The 20,663-nt window shown below is 32.3% G+C and overlaps 1 protein-coding gene across 1 annotated transcript in view; it reads right to left on the reverse strand.

Moving 5' to 3' along the window:
• Nucleotides 1–380: 380 nt before the first annotated feature.
• Nucleotides 381–20,663, reverse strand: part of LOC123678207 (galactose-specific lectin nattectin-like) — a 32,408-nt gene continuing 12,125 nt past the window's right edge. The window contains exons 2-5 of the mRNA XM_045615103.1: nucleotides 8,083–8,216; nucleotides 4,799–5,026; nucleotides 2,216–2,378; nucleotides 381–1,169 (exon numbers count right to left, since the gene is read on the reverse strand). Of these exons, the coding sequence (XP_045471059.1) occupies nucleotides 734–1,169; nucleotides 2,216–2,378; nucleotides 4,799–5,026; nucleotides 8,083–8,122 (867 nt within the window). The 5' untranslated portion in view covers nucleotides 8,123–8,216 and the 3' untranslated portion in view covers nucleotides 381–733. The remainder of the gene's footprint in view (nucleotides 1,170–2,215; nucleotides 2,379–4,798; nucleotides 5,027–8,082; nucleotides 8,217–20,663) is intronic.

The following is a 20,663-nucleotide window of genomic DNA, read 5'->3' on the forward strand; positions in this document are numbered from 1 at the left end:
AGTTTTGCAGTCTGCTGGTGGATGTATGTGAAGATAGACACAAAACAAAAATTGAGAAACTAAATGAAATAGATCATAAAATTAAACACCAAGGTAAAAATAAAAAAAATAATACTCACATATCTGCAGAATCACTGTCGAATCGGAAAAGGGGGCATGGAAGTCGTGTCCCCCATATTTTTTTTTACATATTCAACATTAATTAAAACTACCTACTGAATGAAAATTAACCTATAAATAAGAATAATACCGACAAATTCTGCAGTGTTCAAAAATAATCAAAGCCCACATTTCATTTATAATTAATCTCGTCTGCCCCCCCTTAATATTCCTATATCTGCCAGTGTAGAAAATTAGGGGCAAATGTTAAAAATGAGGAATTTTCTAATGAAATTCTTTAATGCTCACACATTAAACCTTAAATAAATAATAATAAACTTCAAGTTTAATTTATATAAATGAAAAAGTCTTACGTTATTAGAAAAGTACATGAATACAAAAAATAAGGTCAGAAATATATCTACAGATGAATATATACAATACTATTGGTATTCTTATGAACAATCGCAGTTGTCACAACATAGGGAGAAATTTCTATTCTCTTAATTAGGTATCAAAACTTCGTTGAATGGATTTCTAAATATGGACTAAATGAAAGAAATTTGAAGATATATGGATCAGATTTCGAATGAATAGAACCAAAAAACTGCTGTGAATCATAGGAAGTTCTCTTTCAGTTCTTCTGTACAAAACTATATTCTTCAACAATAGGAATTGGATATAGCGAATTGGTCATTTTAGTATCCTCCTTATAAATTTCATATTTGATAGTGTCCATCGAGATATTCTGCTTTCCATTAAAAGCACCATCTGTTGTGTTCAAAGCGACATAGTTCGGTCGATGTAGTAGGATTGCTTTATTATCGATCTTTTTTCTCCTATTCTTCCTTCTTCTTTTTGGCCTTGATGGAATAATTGGAGCATCGTTTTGGTTCCCAGATCGAAAATCACTGGGATATTCTTTGAGATTGGCTGGACCTCCGATTTCATTGTTGATGAGTAGAATGTCATTCGAATATTTTTTATCTGCATTTGGTTTTCGGAAGACTACCTTAGATTTGGTGTGACAAATGTATGGTTTGCTTTCCACGCAAGGTCTGGTATTCCACCTAAAAATATAGGTATTGTCAGTCAAACATTTTCATGGAATTTTTTACAGAAATTGGGCTGCTATGCCGTATTGAGCTATCAGAGCTCAAAAAACTGAAACTGTGGATTTTAGAGGCTGTAAATTACTGAAATCCGAGGATTCAACTGTGTTTTCGAATACAAATAACTGAAATAATTTCTATAACATGATAGAAGATAGTTTTTTTTTAAATTTATCAATTATCTCTTTTATATAATGAACTAGTTTCAACACACATCTGCACAGATATTAGATCTTGTATTTGATTTTCACATATTCCTCTAGAGTTTCTCGAAAGAAGAATGAATACTTCTGTTCGACAAGTCAGTTGAAGCAGAAATCAATGTTTATATTCGATTTCTTAAGTCGTCAGGCCAACCTAGACTAGCCGCCACTGACCACTGTGTTCGAAGTAATAAAGCAACTTGTGAAATTGTTATGCTAGAATTATTTACAATAGTTCAGCAGTTGTATCGACCCAAAAGTAATAAAACATGATTCCACAATAGACTATCAATACTTCGATTATTCCAATGCACAGGTATGTGAGTATTTTATTGAAATGTGGTTGGTCACTTCTGTGATTCAATACATATTATCAACATTCGTATGAATTTTCCCTAATGTTTATAATTCTTAATTTTTCAGCAATTCCAGTTCTTTGACGAAAAACTACTGAAACGGTACTATTAGATACCAATATTCTTACAACTCAAATCATACTGAAAGTATATTAAAGTTGGTATATTCTTAAACTATTGAAAGAAATGAGAAGAATTATCGAAAATATTCTTTGATAGAAAAGACATGGAGACTTATCGTCTTGATTTCTGGCAATTTATCTTAATCTTTAAGCTAATTCAAATTTTTCACCCAATACATTATACTATTAAGATTCACTATATTTCACTGACAACGGACGCTGCTAGAATAACCGTAGTAATCAGGACAGCTAAATTCACGGTGTCAGTTAAATCAAATAAACCAGAGGAGTAAAGAATAGGCCTGAACTGTGATTGTACTTACTTATATTTAACAGCGGGATCCATAATAATACAGTGCCACTTTTGAACTTCAGTAAAATTCTGCGAATAAAATCCTTGATATGTCAGTGCTTTGCCAGTTGTAGCCCATAGCCACTTCATTTTCTTCCAGTTGTACATTCCACCGATCCATCGTTCGTGAATAGCTGAAAGGGGTATGATGATCAAAAATGTGGAACATAAATTTGTTGATTGATTGGTGCTTTAAGATCCTTGAGGTGAAATAGAACATTTCAAAAACATTGATTCGCAGCCAAAATGTAATTACTTCATTCGTATGAACTGATTACAATTGTATTTTTAAATATACTCCCGAGATTTTTTCGCAGTAGCGAATTAGATTGGTCATATTTTTGATGAAGTTTTCACACAACATTTGAGTCGATATGATGCAGGTATGGAATAGCTTCGCTATTGTTTTTGATTGATCATGGATTATACGCGTATTATATTTGTGATAAGATTATTCAGAATTAAATATTTTTTACAGATAGAAAGATGGAATTATTCCTCATCGAAAGAAACATATAACTTGGTCAGAGGAATTCTTCAAAATCCTCAGCATTTTCTGACCCTTTTCCTATAACAATTTCAGAATTGCAAGAATTACTCAACTTTCATTATTTATTAACCATATCCCTTATGCAATTATAATGTTATCGATTTGTAACTGACATCAAGTGGTTCTGAATGTACCAATTCCTGCAAGTTATGTATTTCAGACATCCAATACTTTTCATGCTCTTCAGTTATGGTCACTCCCAATGAATATTTCAAATATAATTGAGGAATAATTCAGTAGGTTTATCTCTATTCAAAGTATACCATATAAGGAAATATGTACGAGAATATTTTGAAAATGAAGGATTTATAGACTTGAATGGAGAAAGCCGTAATCTATATACGGCGTAGAGAAAGAAACCATGTAACTGCTCAAGCCATAAAATCGATGTATGAGTGTAGAAGAAAACAAGACTGTTTGATTAGATATTTCCTCCATGATACAATAAAACTTATTTCGCATTCTTCATAAGTGTCAATTATGTGAAATTTGTGTTATGAAATTGGAGATTGAATAGAGATATACTGCCTAAAAAAACTCATTTCATATCCTTCATAAGTGTCACTGGTGTGAAATCTGAGTTATGAAATTGAAGATTGATAAGAGATTCACTACATAATGCAAAACAAATTATTTCATATATTTCAGAAGTGTCATTGATGGAAATATGAGTTATGAAATTGAAGATTATTGTAATCATTGCATACATTTTTGAGGCCTATATAGGCTGCTCCAACGTTCATTAAATGATGATGAGTACAAACGAGATGAGGACCTTGAGAGCCATAACAGGGAATACATTGAGACTTGAGAGACTACAGGAAAAGTGAAGACATCTAAGAGGAGTGTGGAATCTCAGATGTGGTGAGAAGGTCACGTGCAAATAGAAGATACTAATACTAGAACATGTGTCCAGAATGGGCGATGAGAGATTGGCCAAAGTTATACTAGCTAGTAAAAGAGCAAGGGGCGTTCTACGAAGAGATGAAAGGATGGTTGGTCATCAGCATCTCAAGAGGTTACTAGAGGTCGAAAGAAAGGCTTTCGAAAATATGGAGAAGATGATTTTCGTGTATTGAACGAATTGAGCTTCCATTTGCTTAACTAGGGAAAGAAATTTGGCTCTAATGATGGCAAAGACGAATCTTTCTGCAGAAAAGATATTGAAAAGTAAGAGAGGCGTTGGAGTACAAGTATCAGTCTTGAAGGTAACAATGCTGACCAATAAAGAAAAAATGTGTTGTTACTGGTAAGACCTGGGACTTATTGAGTGAAGTTTTATTTTTATATAATTTTCAAGGAAAATGTTTTACGCCTGGAAGCTGGCTATAGGCTTGCATAAATGCATTAATGAGTTATATTTTAATATGAAAAGCGCTTCTCATCTGTGTCAGTAAAAATTAAGAATCATGTCATACTATATAATTGTCTTAATATAGGCAGAGTGGGCTTTAGGGCTTAATAGCTACATTCTGAGGCATACCTATTTCTGTAACGTATAATTCAAGGAAGTAATTGCTACCAACTGTTTAGTTTGCGCCATTTAATTTCATGTGGTGTTTATGCTACATTGTTATTTCTTCACGCTATCAATGATTCTGAAGATTATGCAAATACAGGTATAGCTAATGGTCAACTACTTTCAACAAGAATCAGACGTGACTTCAGCTATTATAAAACTAACATAATCATAAAACACATGAGTTCACTAAAGTATTCCATTGAATATGATGGGTAGGTAATAAAAAATGTTAATGAGATTTTAATTTTTTTCCAAATTCACACAACTTAAGTCTGATAGAAAATAAGGTCGAATGATGAATATTTTCTTACAATTCCTTTATTTTAAAAAAATAAAAACACTTCCATATAAAATTCCGAAAAAATAACATGGAATCTTCAAACTCAAGATAAAAAATGTTTTCACACACATTTATGACTCATTGTTTTTTCAAATTCCAAATATATAATTATACTACCAAAGATTGTATTATTGTCACTTACCATGTGTAGGTCTACTTAAAATTTTCCTGATTCGTCTATCTTGATTAGCAGTTTTTATAATCGCTATGCTACTGTGAAGATCCCGACATTTGTGTATAGCTTCTTGCCATGTGACAGAATTTCTACTGAAGAAATAACACCTTCTTCCTACCCTCACGAAGTTTTTTGGACATATGTGTATCTTCTTGATAGGTGTGTCGGAATTGGTTGCATTTTGGGCAATTATTACTGAAAAAATTTGAATTACATTCAATAACCTAGGTATGGAAAATTCGACAAAAATTTTTCTACTTGAAAATTTTCGTATTTTTCGTAGACCTGACAGTTTGAAGAAAATTTGGATTCAAAATTTGAGAAAAAACCGTCAAAATTGAATCTCTATACAAAAATCGTTATATCTCCTAAAATATTCGTCACAGACCACTCAAATGAAAACATTTTTTGAAGATCGAGTTCTGGTCTAATACATGATGAGGCGTCAAGTCCGAATCTTTCATCTAGGAGCGGTGGCAGCCTCGGGAAATTTATTAAATTTTATTTTTGATAATTTCAGATTATAATCTATAATTTCTGAAATAACGGACTAATCGCCCAACTGCAAGCACATTCGTGATCTACTGAATCGGATCAATTGAAGGAACTTTCAATTTTTTAAAATTTTCTAAAGTATGGAAAATTTGACAAAAATTTTTCGACTTGAAAATTTTCGGGCGAGATCGAAATTTGAATGATCATGGAATGTCAATTTTAACTCCGCTCACCGACAGCCTCGAGAAATTTATCCATTTTTTCTCTTTTTTTATTTTAGTTTGTAACCTTTAATTTCTGAAATAATGGACTAATCGCCCAACTGTAAAACTCTCTGGTTATCTACGTAATTGGATCAATAAAAAATAAAAAAGTACATGAAGTAACTTTTAATTTTTTCTGATTTCCTAAGGTTTAGGTGGAATTAATTTAACTAGCTCTACGAGACCATATTGCTGTAACACATCATAATGCTGAACAATTGTTTGGATAAGTAGGTAGGCATGATTATTATATTATTGTTCTCGAATTCCTTCGAGTATTTTCATACCATCTACATTAGTGCAAAACATTTTGTTCCAAATAAGTTTGAGTAAGCAGTCTTGTTAATCCGTTTGAAAAAACACAGATCGTAACGGCAATCCATCGAATGAAAAACGTGCTTGAAATCCAGATTCCAAGGATAACCTCATTATTCCAAATAATCGTATGTAGAATGAAAATCATTACCATTCCAGGATAATGCAAATTAGCAAGGCACCGAGGTTCTAGTAGAAAATTATACAAACGAAAGAACTAATCTTCATTTATGTTCTTCAGACATTAGTCCTTGGATTATGATTTATCAGCTTCTCTTTCTCTAAGAATGTATATAGACTTTGATTTCATAAAATACCACTGGTCATTCGTTGAACCAGTATCTCGTAATTTTTGTGAAATTCTTCTCAACATTCGACGTGAAAAGATCTTGGTGTTTGGACAATCTATCCATCAATTCATCTAGCAGGACCACACACATACCTAACGCAGTTAATTCTACATTAGACTAAACAACGAACACTTGTGCATTGATAGCAAATAATGTTTGTTATTCGAAACATCAGTTAACTATGATGGTAAATCAAAATTTTCGTGCAATATCGTGAAATGGTATGGATATTTTGTTTGGGCCCATACAAAATTCAGCTTACATAATGAAGAGTAATTGTTGAGCATGCTCAAAAGTGAAATTCCCGAAAATAACATAATAATAATAATAATAATCTTTATTTCTTATGTTAAATATACAGAGCGAGAGCATACAACAAAAGAAAACGTCAAAATAAATACATTCATTCAAAAAACTCAGAAATATAATAGCAATTCTTATCTAAAAGTAATGACTTAACCCTCTTCTTGAAAATAAATAAATTTGGAGAATTTTGTACTTCTACAGGTACCTATTGAAAATTTTACAACCCATATACTGCAGATTTTTTTGATAATACGTAGTACTGTGATTTTTTGGTGCTAACAAAAATTTTCCTCTGGTATTATAACAATGTTTGATATCATTAACAAATAAATATCTATTCATGAACACATATTTACAAACTTCAAAAATGTAAATTCCTACCAAAGTGAGTATTTTTAAATCCTTGAAGGATGACCTACATGATTCTCGAAAAGGAATCCCAGCAATTATTCTTATTGCGTACTTTTGCAGTATGAATACTCTCCCAACATCAGTGGCACAACCCCAATTCAACACACCATATCTCAAGTGACAGTGAATGCTAGCAAAATAAATTGATCTCAATGTAGTATTGCTACAATACTTTTTCATGAATCTGAGTGAAAAACAACTATTACGGATTTTACCACACAGAAATTCTATGTGCTCTGTCCATCGACATCGAGAATCCATAACAACACCCAGAAGCTTTGTGTGTTGAACAAAATGAATCTCGCCATCAGCTATCGGAATTACATTGTCTATCACCCTTGGTACCCTCAATGAGAAATGTACCGCATGAGTTTTCGGACAATTGAGCAATAAATTATTCTTTTTTGACCATTCAAAAATATCATTGCAAGTATTTGCAACAGAGATTTTGACTTGTTCTATATCAGCACCAGAAACAAGAATATTTGTGTCATCCGCATAACATACTATATTACATGAAGGTGATTTCTTCTTCAAAAATTTTGGGAGATCATTACTAAAAATTACATACAGCTTTGGGCCTAGAATCGACCCCTGGGGAACACCTGTATTAGTATATCTCATGGTACTCAAAACTCCACCGATCTTCACAACCTGAGACCTACCTGTCAGATAAGATCGGAACAGGTCCAGACTAAGACCTCGAACCCCATAACGGTACAGCTTGTGCAGAAGTAGTTCATGGTTAACAAAATCGAAGGCTCTAGAAAAATCTACAAACAGACCCACAACATGCATACCAAAATCTAGATCTGCCACAATCTCATTATAAAACTCATAGAGTGCAGTTTCCGTACTACAGTTATTCGTAAACCCATGTTGGGTAGTTGATAATAAAGAATTTTTATCAAAAAATGAAGTCAACAGTTCATTCATCTTGAGCTCATAAATTTTGCCTATACTAGATAAAATAATAACTGCCAGAACTTATTACTTTTTCAAACTGTTCACTTTCTTCAAGGTCTTTATAATTAAATGTATATTCAGTATCTAAGTTGCAAAAATTCTCCAAAGAAAAATGATAATTATTAACATAATTAAGTCTTCTTACCTATAAATAACGAAAATAAGATCAATATTCTCTTCATCATAGGAATTTTATTTACTACATCTATTAATCTCCAGAGTTTCCTAACATCAAGATGGACAGCATCACCAATTATTCATATCATAGAATTGTAGTCTCTGAAAAAGATTTAAAAAGTTTTTTCATTTGATAATTTTTTTTTATTTTCTCAATTTTAATGAGTCGTAAGATAGGAGATTTTGAGCACTCGTTCATTTATTTGATAAAAGCACCCTTGGAGGCCACATAACTATAAACTAGTATACATGTATGTAAATACTATTTCCAAGGTTGCAATTGGCGAATGAATGAAAGAGTGTCCAAATCTGCTGACTTCTCACCAGTACTTTCCTCATTTTTTTAAGAAATTTTTTAATTTTTTATTATTCTGATTATGCATTAGCACCAAATTGTGCAAGAAGTTTGAAATTGTTATTCTTTAAAGCTATACATGTGAAATCTCAACTAGGATGGATCTTTCATCACTGAATTATCAAGTTTTTTTCGATATCCTTCTTGATTTTTTTTATGGTTCTCATGACGCTATCAACACGATATTCTTCACGAATCTAAATATGGTTATCCTAGATATATTCATTCAAAATCTCAACCCATTCGAATTTGTAATCAAAGAAAGTTGGAGATTTATTTCGCAATGATCTTCATTAATTTTCTATGCTCCTGATCGTGTGATCAGCTTGAAATCTTGCACGAAACATATTGGAAGATTCTTTTTCGATAATCTTCATGAAGTTTTTATCGTTCTGGTCAAGCGATCAACATGGAATTATGCACGAACTTTTGAATAATCATTCTACATTTACCTAAATGCGAAAAAATGGTAAAACTTAAGCTTCAACGTATTCCTTTCGAAAGACAACCTCTACGGAATGTGCCAAATATAGTAGATAGAATATGAAATACTGCAATCGGAGATACAACCTTGAACTGCAGATGCCTAGAATAACATTATATATTCCTGACTCATTCATCATGTTTGGTATTCATATAAATCTTTCCTGCATCCCCAAAAGAGATGTTCAAGCATTTTTTTTTACATAATTTCTATATCATATCAAATAACGGTTACAGGAGATTGTAGCACATGATGGAGTTATATGAACTTCTGATTTAATGATGCCAATTCAACCATTTCTCTTCCAAAGCAGAAATCAACGTAACTGTACCTTTCGTCGATTTTCGAAGAACTTCATCACATTGTGTTGATTACCGCAATGAAAATTGCACATTCCCTTGCATACTGAATAGCTAGTTGCAATCATGAGAAGAGCACGAATAGGGATTATAATTTGAGAGAACATTCTTGGAACGCATGGAAGTTTACAAAATTAACATAAATAATCGACAACAGTAACATGAGTTCAGTAGTTTGCAAAAATTACCCCTAATTTTCAACAGATGCAACATTAGTGATTTTTTTAAATAGATTTAGAAGTTCCGGAAATATGTTGAAGGATATGGATTTATGAAACGAAGAAGTGTTTAAGATCATTTTTCCCTTCAAAGTAAATAATTCTTCATATCAAGTAAAGTGAAAGAATAGTTGTTTATAATACAACATATAATAAAATACAGCAGATATTGATTATCTTCCACTACTTCAAAATTCAAGTTATGATGGCAACACTGTAACATTTTTTTTGTCATTTGTATTCAGTATTGGTTATGCCATTTAATAGTGGAATGGTACACGTTTCAACAACATTTAGAAATGGTAAATTGTTTCATCAAAATCAGTGCTCATTTGTAAGTACTGCGCGAAAGAAATTCAGGAAGAATGGAAGAATTTAAATTAGACTCACTCTTCGTCGTATTGTAGACAAATTTGGTGATAAGAAGTAAGGCTCAGTAAAGAAAATTCACTTCCAAATTTTTTACAATACGATGAATAGAAGATAAATAATAATGAAAGTAGATGAATAATAATGAAAATTAGCATCGAGAAAACCTTCATTACTATACTAAGTATAGAAAAGCAGATTGGGAAAGTCCATAATCCCAGTTCTCAAAAAGAATGGTACACATATGGTTCCAAAACTACGACGGGGACTGAACCTAACAAGAAACTATCAGAAATGTAATATAGCGATACATTCTGATAGTCAGGTTGCAATCAAAGCACTGAGCTCACATATCATCGATTCTAAGATGATTTTGAGGTGCCGAAGAAAACTCAATGGAATAGGCAAGAATAACAAGGTCTTCTTAATCTCGGTTCCCAGCCACTCGGGAATAAGAGGGAATGAAGAGGCCAACACTCTTTCCAGAAAAAGTGCATAAACTCTTCTCATCGGCCCGAAACCTTTCTGTGGTATAGGCATATATATATACCTACAAGAAATAGTTTCAGGGGAAGGGAAAAAGCGAAAGAGAAATACTCTGGCGGAATCTTCCTGGTTTGGATATTTCCAAAAAGTTTCTTCGAAACTTTAACCCTGCGAGATCCAAGAAGTATTTGAATATTAGCTAGAATATACTACTCACAGGGCATTGTCACCTTAGGAAACACCTCACGAAAATGGGTCTAGCAGAAAATGGCGAGTGCAGATTCTGTGGGAAGGAGGAAGAAACTCCGGATCACCTGGTGATGGAATGCCTCGCCATCACTAGCCAACGCAAAATCTGCTTTGGACAAGAAACTTGTAGAAGTGTGGAATTAGCCTCCTTGAAGCCATCTCAGATTTTGGAGTTCATCAGAACTCTGGAACTGGAAGGCGAGCTGTAGATCACGTTATGGAGAGAATAGCTCTGATGGGGGGCACAATAGACCATTAGGTTGCAATGAAACGGAACCTCCTTAATTGAATCTTATAGGTCTTATCTAACTTAATAATGTCTTCCTTGAATTCTTCTTGAATATCTCTCGACAGTCACAACTATAAACACTGATTTTGATCAAACAATTTAACAATTTGAAGCGTATATATTTACATGGCCTAACCATAGTATAAGGAACTATACTATGGCCTAACCTACTGAACAGAAACGACATAAGAAATGTCAAAAAATAATACAGTGTTTATAAAAAATGAATGCTCTGTTTCGTGATGAAAACTAGGTTACTAGTGACAATCAATATGGTTTTTTTTTATTTTTAGTAGTCGACATGAAAAGTTCAATGAAATAGTGAAATATGTATGTCGAACTAATTTTGTCAACGAAACAATTCATTCAGAAATAACGAGCAACTGATGTATTCGAGGATTCCGTTCTGGTTTTACTACGAAACTATTTGTGATCAGTAACTTAACTCATTAGTTTGTCAACCATCGGTTAACATAAGGTCATTCAGCAAAAGTTCAAAAATGTTTACGAAGGATTTGGCATCCTAAACTATTTATCATAGATCTTAGAAGAATGTATAAATAATCTTAATATATTTCTAGTATCATAATCTTTTTGAAATGACGGATGTTATTCTTGATATTTAATTTATTTACACGACTAGGGTATAATCAAATCCTATTGATATTATTGGCACTTTATTAACAAAAATGTAAATTACCTCTTTTAATGTATTTAACACTTTCAACCAAACTTTAATATTGACTTGCGTAATATAAGATAATCACTGGATTACTTCAGTTGCTTCTCCCTCTATATTATATCTTATAGAATCAATAGTGACCATTCAATATGAATGCGTGTTTTGTCAATTACATGAAAATTTCCTCAAGCGACAATATTCATGAAATTTCTCTTATTGGCATAAATGAAGACACGAATATTACATCAATTTATCATAAATCATTTTTATTCAACCTTGAAAAAAAAACATTTGACTCAAATTGACTCAAATTAATAAAAGTCACACTTTCTTTACACAGATGTTGATTGTTATGAAACAACAAGCTGACCCAAGAATAAGATTTATCACTCGAAGTGTAATTTATTTCTGCTCGAATAGTGTAATAACAATTTATTATCCTTCCAGATTCCACTTGTATTGTAATAACCGGAAATGATCAGAAATTTAATATGTATTCACGACAACAATTAATCATATTGTTGTGATTGATGATTACATTTCAATTCGATACATGAAATTTCACTTAGACTTAAATGATTCAAACTACAACTCCTGGGATATCTCATAGATTTCACAAAATTGAAAAATGTGAAATCTTGAAGTTCTGCACGATTGTTTCAACTCGTATTCACGTAGCATTAGCATGCCAAAAAAATGAAAAGAAAAAGCACCTTTGGTTACTCGTTAATTCAAGCGCTGATTACACCTATAAGACAAAGTATACTGTAATGGTTGCAATGGACTAGTTTAGCGATGTTGATAATACGATATTTGACACGATAGAATTAAAATATAGAGCAAAACTGATAAATCAGTGAAAAAATTTTGAAAATCCATCAATAAATGACTGAGAAATAGATTATTTAAATTTACGTATTTTGGCGCGGAACGTCTTCGGTCTGTGACGTCACGGCTCTTGCCTGTGATCGCTACACCATAAATTACGTTTAAATACTTAGCCGCGCCAAGGCTCTCGCGCCGTTTGTAGTTGTACAGTGTAGTTTTAACTCGAGTTTTGCTTTTTTGTCACCATAATGGAAGAAGGCTTCGTGAAAGGACAAAGTGACAATTTGCCTAAAATAGATATATTCGCAGTGATGGAGTTTTTTCTTCAAATCCATCTTATGTCAGTGCTGAAATAAAAGGAGTTAAACTTTTCAAGTAAGTATCTACTTTTGAGTTTGCTTCATCATGGTTCAACTTATAACGATGATTTATTTAAAAAACGTTTCATAAACAGTTTGTAGTTGAGTACTGGTTGTTGAAGTCTATCAATGGCAAAACATATTTATGTGAGGAGTAAAAAGTAAAAAGAGAAAAAATTAGTTTATATGTATGTATATAGTAAGTTATTTCAGCCATCGTGTAATGAACAAAACACGACACGAACGGCACAAGTGATTGTACACCAATGAATTCGTAAGCACTCTGCTAATACCAGTCGTCTAGTGTGTGACGTCACGACACTTACACGTACTATGAAATTATTCTTCCAAGCGCAACTTCAAAGTCCCATAACTTTTTCATTTCTAGAGATATTTCAATGATTTTTCCACATTTTTGTTTCATTTTACTTAAATTTTTAGAATTAATCCTAAACAAAGAAATGAAAACTGGTCCATTGGCGAATGAATAAGAGATATATAAACTAAATAAACACAAATATGGACTACCTGATGACACCATCTCAACGTATTATCCACCTACACACCCAGGAACTTGACTACCTTTTTACCTATTAAGTAAGTCAAATGAATGCATTGTGAAAATTATTATTTCAAAGCGTTCATGGAAAGTATGAAAAGCTAGGGTCCCAATAATGGGCCCTGAGGGACACCTAGCTTATTTATGTCAGTAGAGGACTCCTACTTTCACTGACATAGCACGATTGGTTATAAAGATGTGTAACCAGTCCAGGAACTATCAGCAAAAAATCCCAACCTGATTTTAAGTACCAGAACCGTGAAACAGCCCGTATAAACACTTATTCATTCATAGATTCGGTAAATCCTGTCACATATCGTCTTCTGAATGTTTCATCTAAATTCAAAGAAACTGATAGGCACGACTAGATGACCTCATCAGCAATTCGAGAATTTATTGTGGTATCTTCACATTTGTAAAACCGGAGCTCGTGGTTTGGGCATTCATTGAAATTCAAATGAAATAAACACATAAAGTCCGAAATAACGACTGAACACAATGATCTCCTTATGAAATTTTACACCACAAGACGATCGTAAATGGTTTTTAACAACTTCTAAGAATGCATTCTCCCAAAGATAACTCTAAGAATATCATCGTATTAGGAGCAGATATTTCAGCAGATAATCTATGATTAATGAAGATATGCAGATTTTAGTGCAATAACTTTGGCGTCGGATGAAACAACTCTTTTCATGAAAAAAAGTCCTATTAACATATATCCTAATAAGCTTCGTTTTCGAGATACAGGGTGTTGAAGTTTGAAAAAAAAACAGTTTTTAGTTATAACTCTAGTATTATTATATTAATTATTTTAATTTTTAGGTATTGAAGTCTTGATAATGTGATGTTTCGAATTAGGTAAGTGTCTCCTGCCAAACTTATCCAGTGGCGTAGATATAGGGATGCGATTATCCTTTTTTTATTGAAAATCTTCACCACTGCCTTTTCTTCGAAAAATTATTTCATTTCTGAAATTAACAGGGCTTCATTAAGAAAAAATATCTTCTGATTTTTTTTCATAGAATGTACCATTTTCCAGATAATCGAGTACAAAGCAAAATTTTACAAAAATTAATTTCTCAAATTTTCCCATTAGTGATAAATGTAAGTACAAAAATTGGCGTAGTGTATTATAACGCATTCAAATGGTATTCAATTGAACATTTCATTACTTGTACAGTATTTTTCTCATCAAAAAACAGTTTGTTATCGATGCAAGAAAGTCGGTTCTATCCATTTCTCGAACAACAACAAATGTAATGTCACTCAACCTTCGAATGTGGTATGGCTATAGCGGTGCCATAATGTGCGTCAGGTTTGAGACTCATTGAGTTACATGTTATCCTTTCTTTACCTTCACTCATGAGTTTTATCAGTATAAGAATCCACTTGATTTCGAGTATCATTGAGAAGTTTTGGAATTAAGAAATTATGATTGTCATTGTTTCTGATCAATTTAAATGATAGTTTATTGTATAACGATCACATATAACACTCATACAAATACATCAGGCGATACTGATGTTTGATGTATCAAATAACACTCCGGTCATAATAATCATTCATCCTCAAACCACTATACATAAATTATTTTCATTACAGAACTTAAAACATTTAGATCCTAGCCTTGAATATAATCTGCACCTTATTACATTCTAAGATCACTCGAGTATTAAATGATAATTTGGTAGAGATTTGCAAATGAAAATTATATAACTGGAGGAAATAATAGAACTATGATGAAAAATCACAACTTCTTCAATATTCTTTGAATTAAATTAAGGCTTTAGCAAATATCCCAATTATCAATAATTGCGAAATTAATTCACAAAGTTCGAAATATTTTAATTTATCTTTTTCACTTAACAATTTAAATGCATTTACATTATATGTATACAGTAAAACGATAATCACTTTCAAGGCACAATGATGCTCGAATGATCAATGATTCAATCTTCTATTTTCGCCAAGAGTGCAAAATTTATGAATTTATAAGACAAATAAAAACCATTCAATATCGAACAACTGGTTGGCAAGAAATCCTATTAGGATAAACATGCTCAACCTTTCAGAATTACCACTCAGAAGGTACTAATGATGTAATAATATATTTTAAAAATCATTGAAATCAAAATTGATTCAATTTTTTGTGATTAGAAATCAAAGAAAATCTCATATACTACCACGTCTAGTTCTGGTCTCTTCATAAAATTCCCACACCAGGAAGACCAAATCTAGTATAATATTCTCACTGATCTAGTGAATAAATAAGTAGTATTAGGTATACACAAAAAGGCATAATGCATAATAAACCATATTATATAGTTATCCATTAGGTATATAGTCCTTTGTTGTCACTTGAATCTCAATCACCAAAGTGATTAAAAACTTTTCATTCATTGATGAACTCGTATTACTCGAGTATTTAGGAAGTCATTTCAAATGTAAATCACACAAAATTATGAAAATCAAAATTCTCTTGATGAATCAATTCATAAATGAATGAGTAGATTAACATCTTTGGGAGGTTTCCATTAAAGAATCCTGAATCCTTGCTTTCGATATTATCGTCATCGAAAACATTCTTGGTATAGCCACTTCCCATTTTTTGGAATAGCATATGGCTGATGATTATCACATTCACCTGAGATCATATATCTTTGATATTCATGATAAATCATCAACGCCTACAGCATATGCTAATAAAAATGTGGAACCTTCAGCCTTTTCATGGATATTGTTCATTACAAAAACTTGGACAATTTTGCGATATCACATGTATAATTTAATAGCTTTATAAGCTTAATAAAGCGTGTTGATGGCTTTTTCAATGTTGATTAATATATACAGATACATTTAAGTTGTTTACGAATAGTAATTATTATAGTACAGGAGTTGCCTAATGGATCATAGGCTAAAAATAAAATCAATATAGACTGTGAAATGTTGTGAAATTTCGAAAAACGTACGCATGTCATTTGAATTAATTCCTTGAGATTATAATGATGAAAATCAGTAAAAGTATAAATACGAAATATGTTGAGTTATGTATTATTCAAGATATTCAATTTATAGATCTTCATTGTTCAATTACTCAATATTACATACCAACTTAAGTGTCAACGACTTGTCAAATAAATTCCTGCAAATTGGCACTTAACCTTCAACCCACCACAAACTCTTAGTTTCGATTTGATTCAATTATTAGCAGGGAATTCTAAAAATATACAGGGTGATATAATTTTCAGTAGACAAACTTTAGCGATGGATGAATACAAAGGAAAACCAATCAAACAACCATGTTTTTATCTAAAGAAGTGAATGAAAAAGCACGCAACTCCACCATATTAGTTCAATAAATTGTAGATATTTAACTATATTTTTTTTGACTTTATCAAGCTGAGTATATGTTATAAAGCGATCTAGCGATTGTGTTGCATTCGCATTGCGTTGGTGAGATTTATCTTCTAAACATTAAAACATTTGTTCATGAACACATAAAGCGACTCAGGTACACAATATAAAAGGTTATTTTCAAATTGAAATTGAATATTTCATTAATATAGGTAAGAAAAAATTTCCAATAATAGTTTTTACAAATTTTCCTGACTTTCTTCTAATCCTCTCTTGAGGCACATAATAATATCTCATTGATAAAAAAATATACTTTCACAACAATTGGGACATTTTTTTCTTCCACCTTCATGTAACTCTAGAAAAGATAAGGTTAACGGAATTTTACTAATGAAACTATCCTTCAAATGTCACTAACAAACTGATTCGCATTATTCAAAAGAAGACAAACAGGTGTGAAAGATCGAAGCTATTATCAACAAATCTGTTGAAATATTTAGGAACCAGTTCTTTCACTGGAAATAGGAACTATTTCCCAGTAAAATTTGAATAGGTATTGTTAATTCCGAGAAGAACATAATTGGGATTTCAGTCATTCACTACACAATCACTTTTCTGGAGTAGAAAAGTAAGAAATAAAAAGAAAGCTTCAGTTTTCAAAAGCATCAAAACGAGGATTATTAAAAGCAAAATTTATCCTTATTTACGCTAATTTACTCACGAAGAACCAAGCTTTAATTCATAATCACTTCTACATAATAATTTTCATATGTTGAGAATAGACTCAAGTTCAGTTTGAAACTGAATTTTTTAAATACACTCAGCTAGACTTCTGTCTGGTAATGAAGTTTAATATTTTACATACAAATATCATAAATTACTCTCCCTCTCTTCACCATAAATCACTTAAAGTGAACTGTCATCAATAAAAGCACAACATCAATTATGTGATTATGAAATCATACAAAGTAGTTGACCAAAACCAGCAGACGTTTTATATTCAACCCCATTGAGCATCCAATAATTTTTATAGCTACATAAAACAGATAAAGGCGTTTTTGTATCCAACCAATAATCATTGTGACTTGCTTTTTCTTATTTCGGCATTGAAAATTCTTCAGTGGTGATGTCATCAGTGTTAAATTTTCGGGCGATTTCTTGACATCATCGATGTATATTTATTGCCTTTACTATTTACCAGCAGAATAATGATTTCTTTACATTTTCCTGTATTAATCTCGGAAATGATACAAATCACTATTTACCCCTTTTATACAGATAATAAAGCATGCATTTTAAAAGACTGTTTTTTCACGTACAAAAAATTAGATTTTATATTCGAGTGAAATGAGAATATTTTTGTGATTGTAAAGGTGTTTTTTTTCGAGGTATATAACTTTAAGTTGGCATTACTGTTCAAGATGGCGACTGATTTAACAGCTGTTGGGTGATTTATTCTCAGTTTGGTTTGGCAATTCATTATGAATAGATACGCCTGAACAACGCTTCCAAATAATGCAATTTCATTTCGAAAATAATGGTTCTGTGCGGAAAACGTATCGCGCACTACGTCCATTTTATTTTGTTTAGCGATGAAGTGCACTTCTGGTTCAATGGCTACGTCAACAAACAAAACTGCCGTATTTGGAGTGAAGCTAATCCTCAAGTGTATGTCGAAACACCGTTACATCCAGAAAAACTGACTGTTTGGTGCGCTTTATGGGCTGGTGGAATCATTGGTCCGTACTTCTTCAAAAACGATGATGGTCAGAACGTTACAGTCAATGGTGATCGGTATAGAGCCATGATTACTAACATTTCCATTCCTGAATTGAACAACCATGATGTCCAGGAGCTGTGGTTCTAACAAGACGGCGCAACATGTCACACAGCTCGTGCCACAATCGAATTATTGAAAGACACGTTTGGTGACCGCTTAATTTCACGTTTTGGACCTGTGAATTGGCCTCCAAGATCTTGTGATTTAACACCGCTAGACTACTTTCTGTGGGGCTATGTAAAGTCATGGTCTATGCGGATAAGTCACAAACTGACCATTTGGAAGACAACATTCGCCGTGTTATTGCCGATATACGGCCACAAATGTTGGAAAAAGTCATCGAAAATTGGACGTCCAGATTGGACTACATCCGAGCCAGCCGTGGCGGTCATATGACAGAAATCATATTCAAAATGTAATGCCACAAGATTTTCTTGCGGATAAATAAAATTCATGTCAATCGAATAATCCATCGTTGTTTTATTGCAATTTAAAGTTCTATAGCTCTAAAAAAAACACCCTTTATTATGATATACCTACTATCGAATGGTAAATGAGGCACCTCAGGAGTAACTAAATAATATTCAAGTTATTAATGAACGTTCATTATTAAGATTGGAATGAACGTTCAATTTTGATTGTCAATGGAAGCTTCTAGAGGAAATAAAAAATGAGGTATTTTTCTAAATGTTGATTCCCCACTGCAAATAATAAATCAAACTCACAATACAAGTGGCGGTGCCAAATAAATATTTACATATAATCTGTCGATTTTAATTGGACTTCATTGAAGAGTTCCACTTTGATTTAGACGGTTCTCACTCAATCGATTGAATAATTGCCTTCTAATTGACTTTTAGTATACCCTTCAGACGTTATTGTTCGATTCATCAATTCAATTCGTCTGGTCAAATTGATTTCTGTATGAGTCAAAAGCCACTCATTAGTATTACGTTTCTCAAGATTCAAAGCTATCAATTTATTGCCAGGAAGAGAGATAAAATAGCTGTACTTAAGATTTATGAATTAAAAATGAAATATTCACATAGTGTGAAATTTGAGATTATTTTGGGAGCTATCATATCACCATAATGCCACCGATAAGAGTTAGAATTAGTCATTTAATTGAAAAAAAAGTTATGAGAAGAGCATTCTTGAAATGTAATAACACCACATGAGCATCCAATAAGAGATTCAATCAATCTAGCAAAATCGAACTGAATTATTTCATCTAAAATTCTGAGAAACTCCTGAGAAAACCGAGACAGTAGATGGACGAATTCTTGATAAATCTTTCCATGAAAATATCTCAACTATACCCCGTTTATTTTGTTATTATTGTAAGATAAAAGGAAAATTATCTATTTGAATTTATTTCCAATATTCGTCATATATTAAACGTGAAACTGAACAGATTAAACAATATTAAGTTCCACCCTTATCGTAGGAGACATGGAGTTCTTGCTATTACTAGGTATATATCAACAACCTCCACAACATCCAAATATGTGTGGTGCTTGGTATTACCTCCACAGCAATCAAGAGACAATCTCCAGATAAATATAGAACTCGGAATGGCGTTCAAAGTGACATACAGGTCAGTAGAAAAATATCGTCTTTCAGGAAACTATCATTTACTATCCTACAATAGGATTTGTTGTAGGCGTATGTACAGGGTGGGCAAATAAGCGAGGTAAGCGGCTATATCTCGGGATCCACTGATCGTAGAGACTTGCGGTAAAAAATTTTACAACTAAAGTGTACAAGAGAACACACTGGAAATTATTTTGAAGTTCATACCTCTACCGCTAGGGGGCGTAATAGCTACCGTCGAGTAGAAAAATGAATTTTACTCGAAAATATTTCATATGAAGTTGAAGAAAAAATATCATCACTGTAATCCTTGGAAAATTCTCTATTTTTTGAATTGTCACTTTCGATTTTACGACATCAAATAAGGGTAGGTGAAAGGGAGAAATCTGACTGATTGAAACGCTTTTAACTTCAATTTGTTTCAACATTTTTGAGCAAATTCGATTTCGTCTGAAAGATAATATCTTGTTGATTGAGGACAAAATAAAGTCATGATAAATTTGTTTTTGCTGCTTTCGATAGGGGGCGCTTAGTCAGAAGTTCATTGTTTTGTTCATTTTACTTCGAAATTTCAAATGTGAT

The sequence above is a fragment of the Harmonia axyridis genome, chromosome 4 (genome assembly GCF_914767665.1).
Source record: "Harmonia axyridis chromosome 4, icHarAxyr1.1, whole genome shotgun sequence".
Lineage (NCBI taxonomy): Eukaryota > Metazoa > Arthropoda > Insecta > Coleoptera > Coccinellidae > Harmonia > Harmonia axyridis.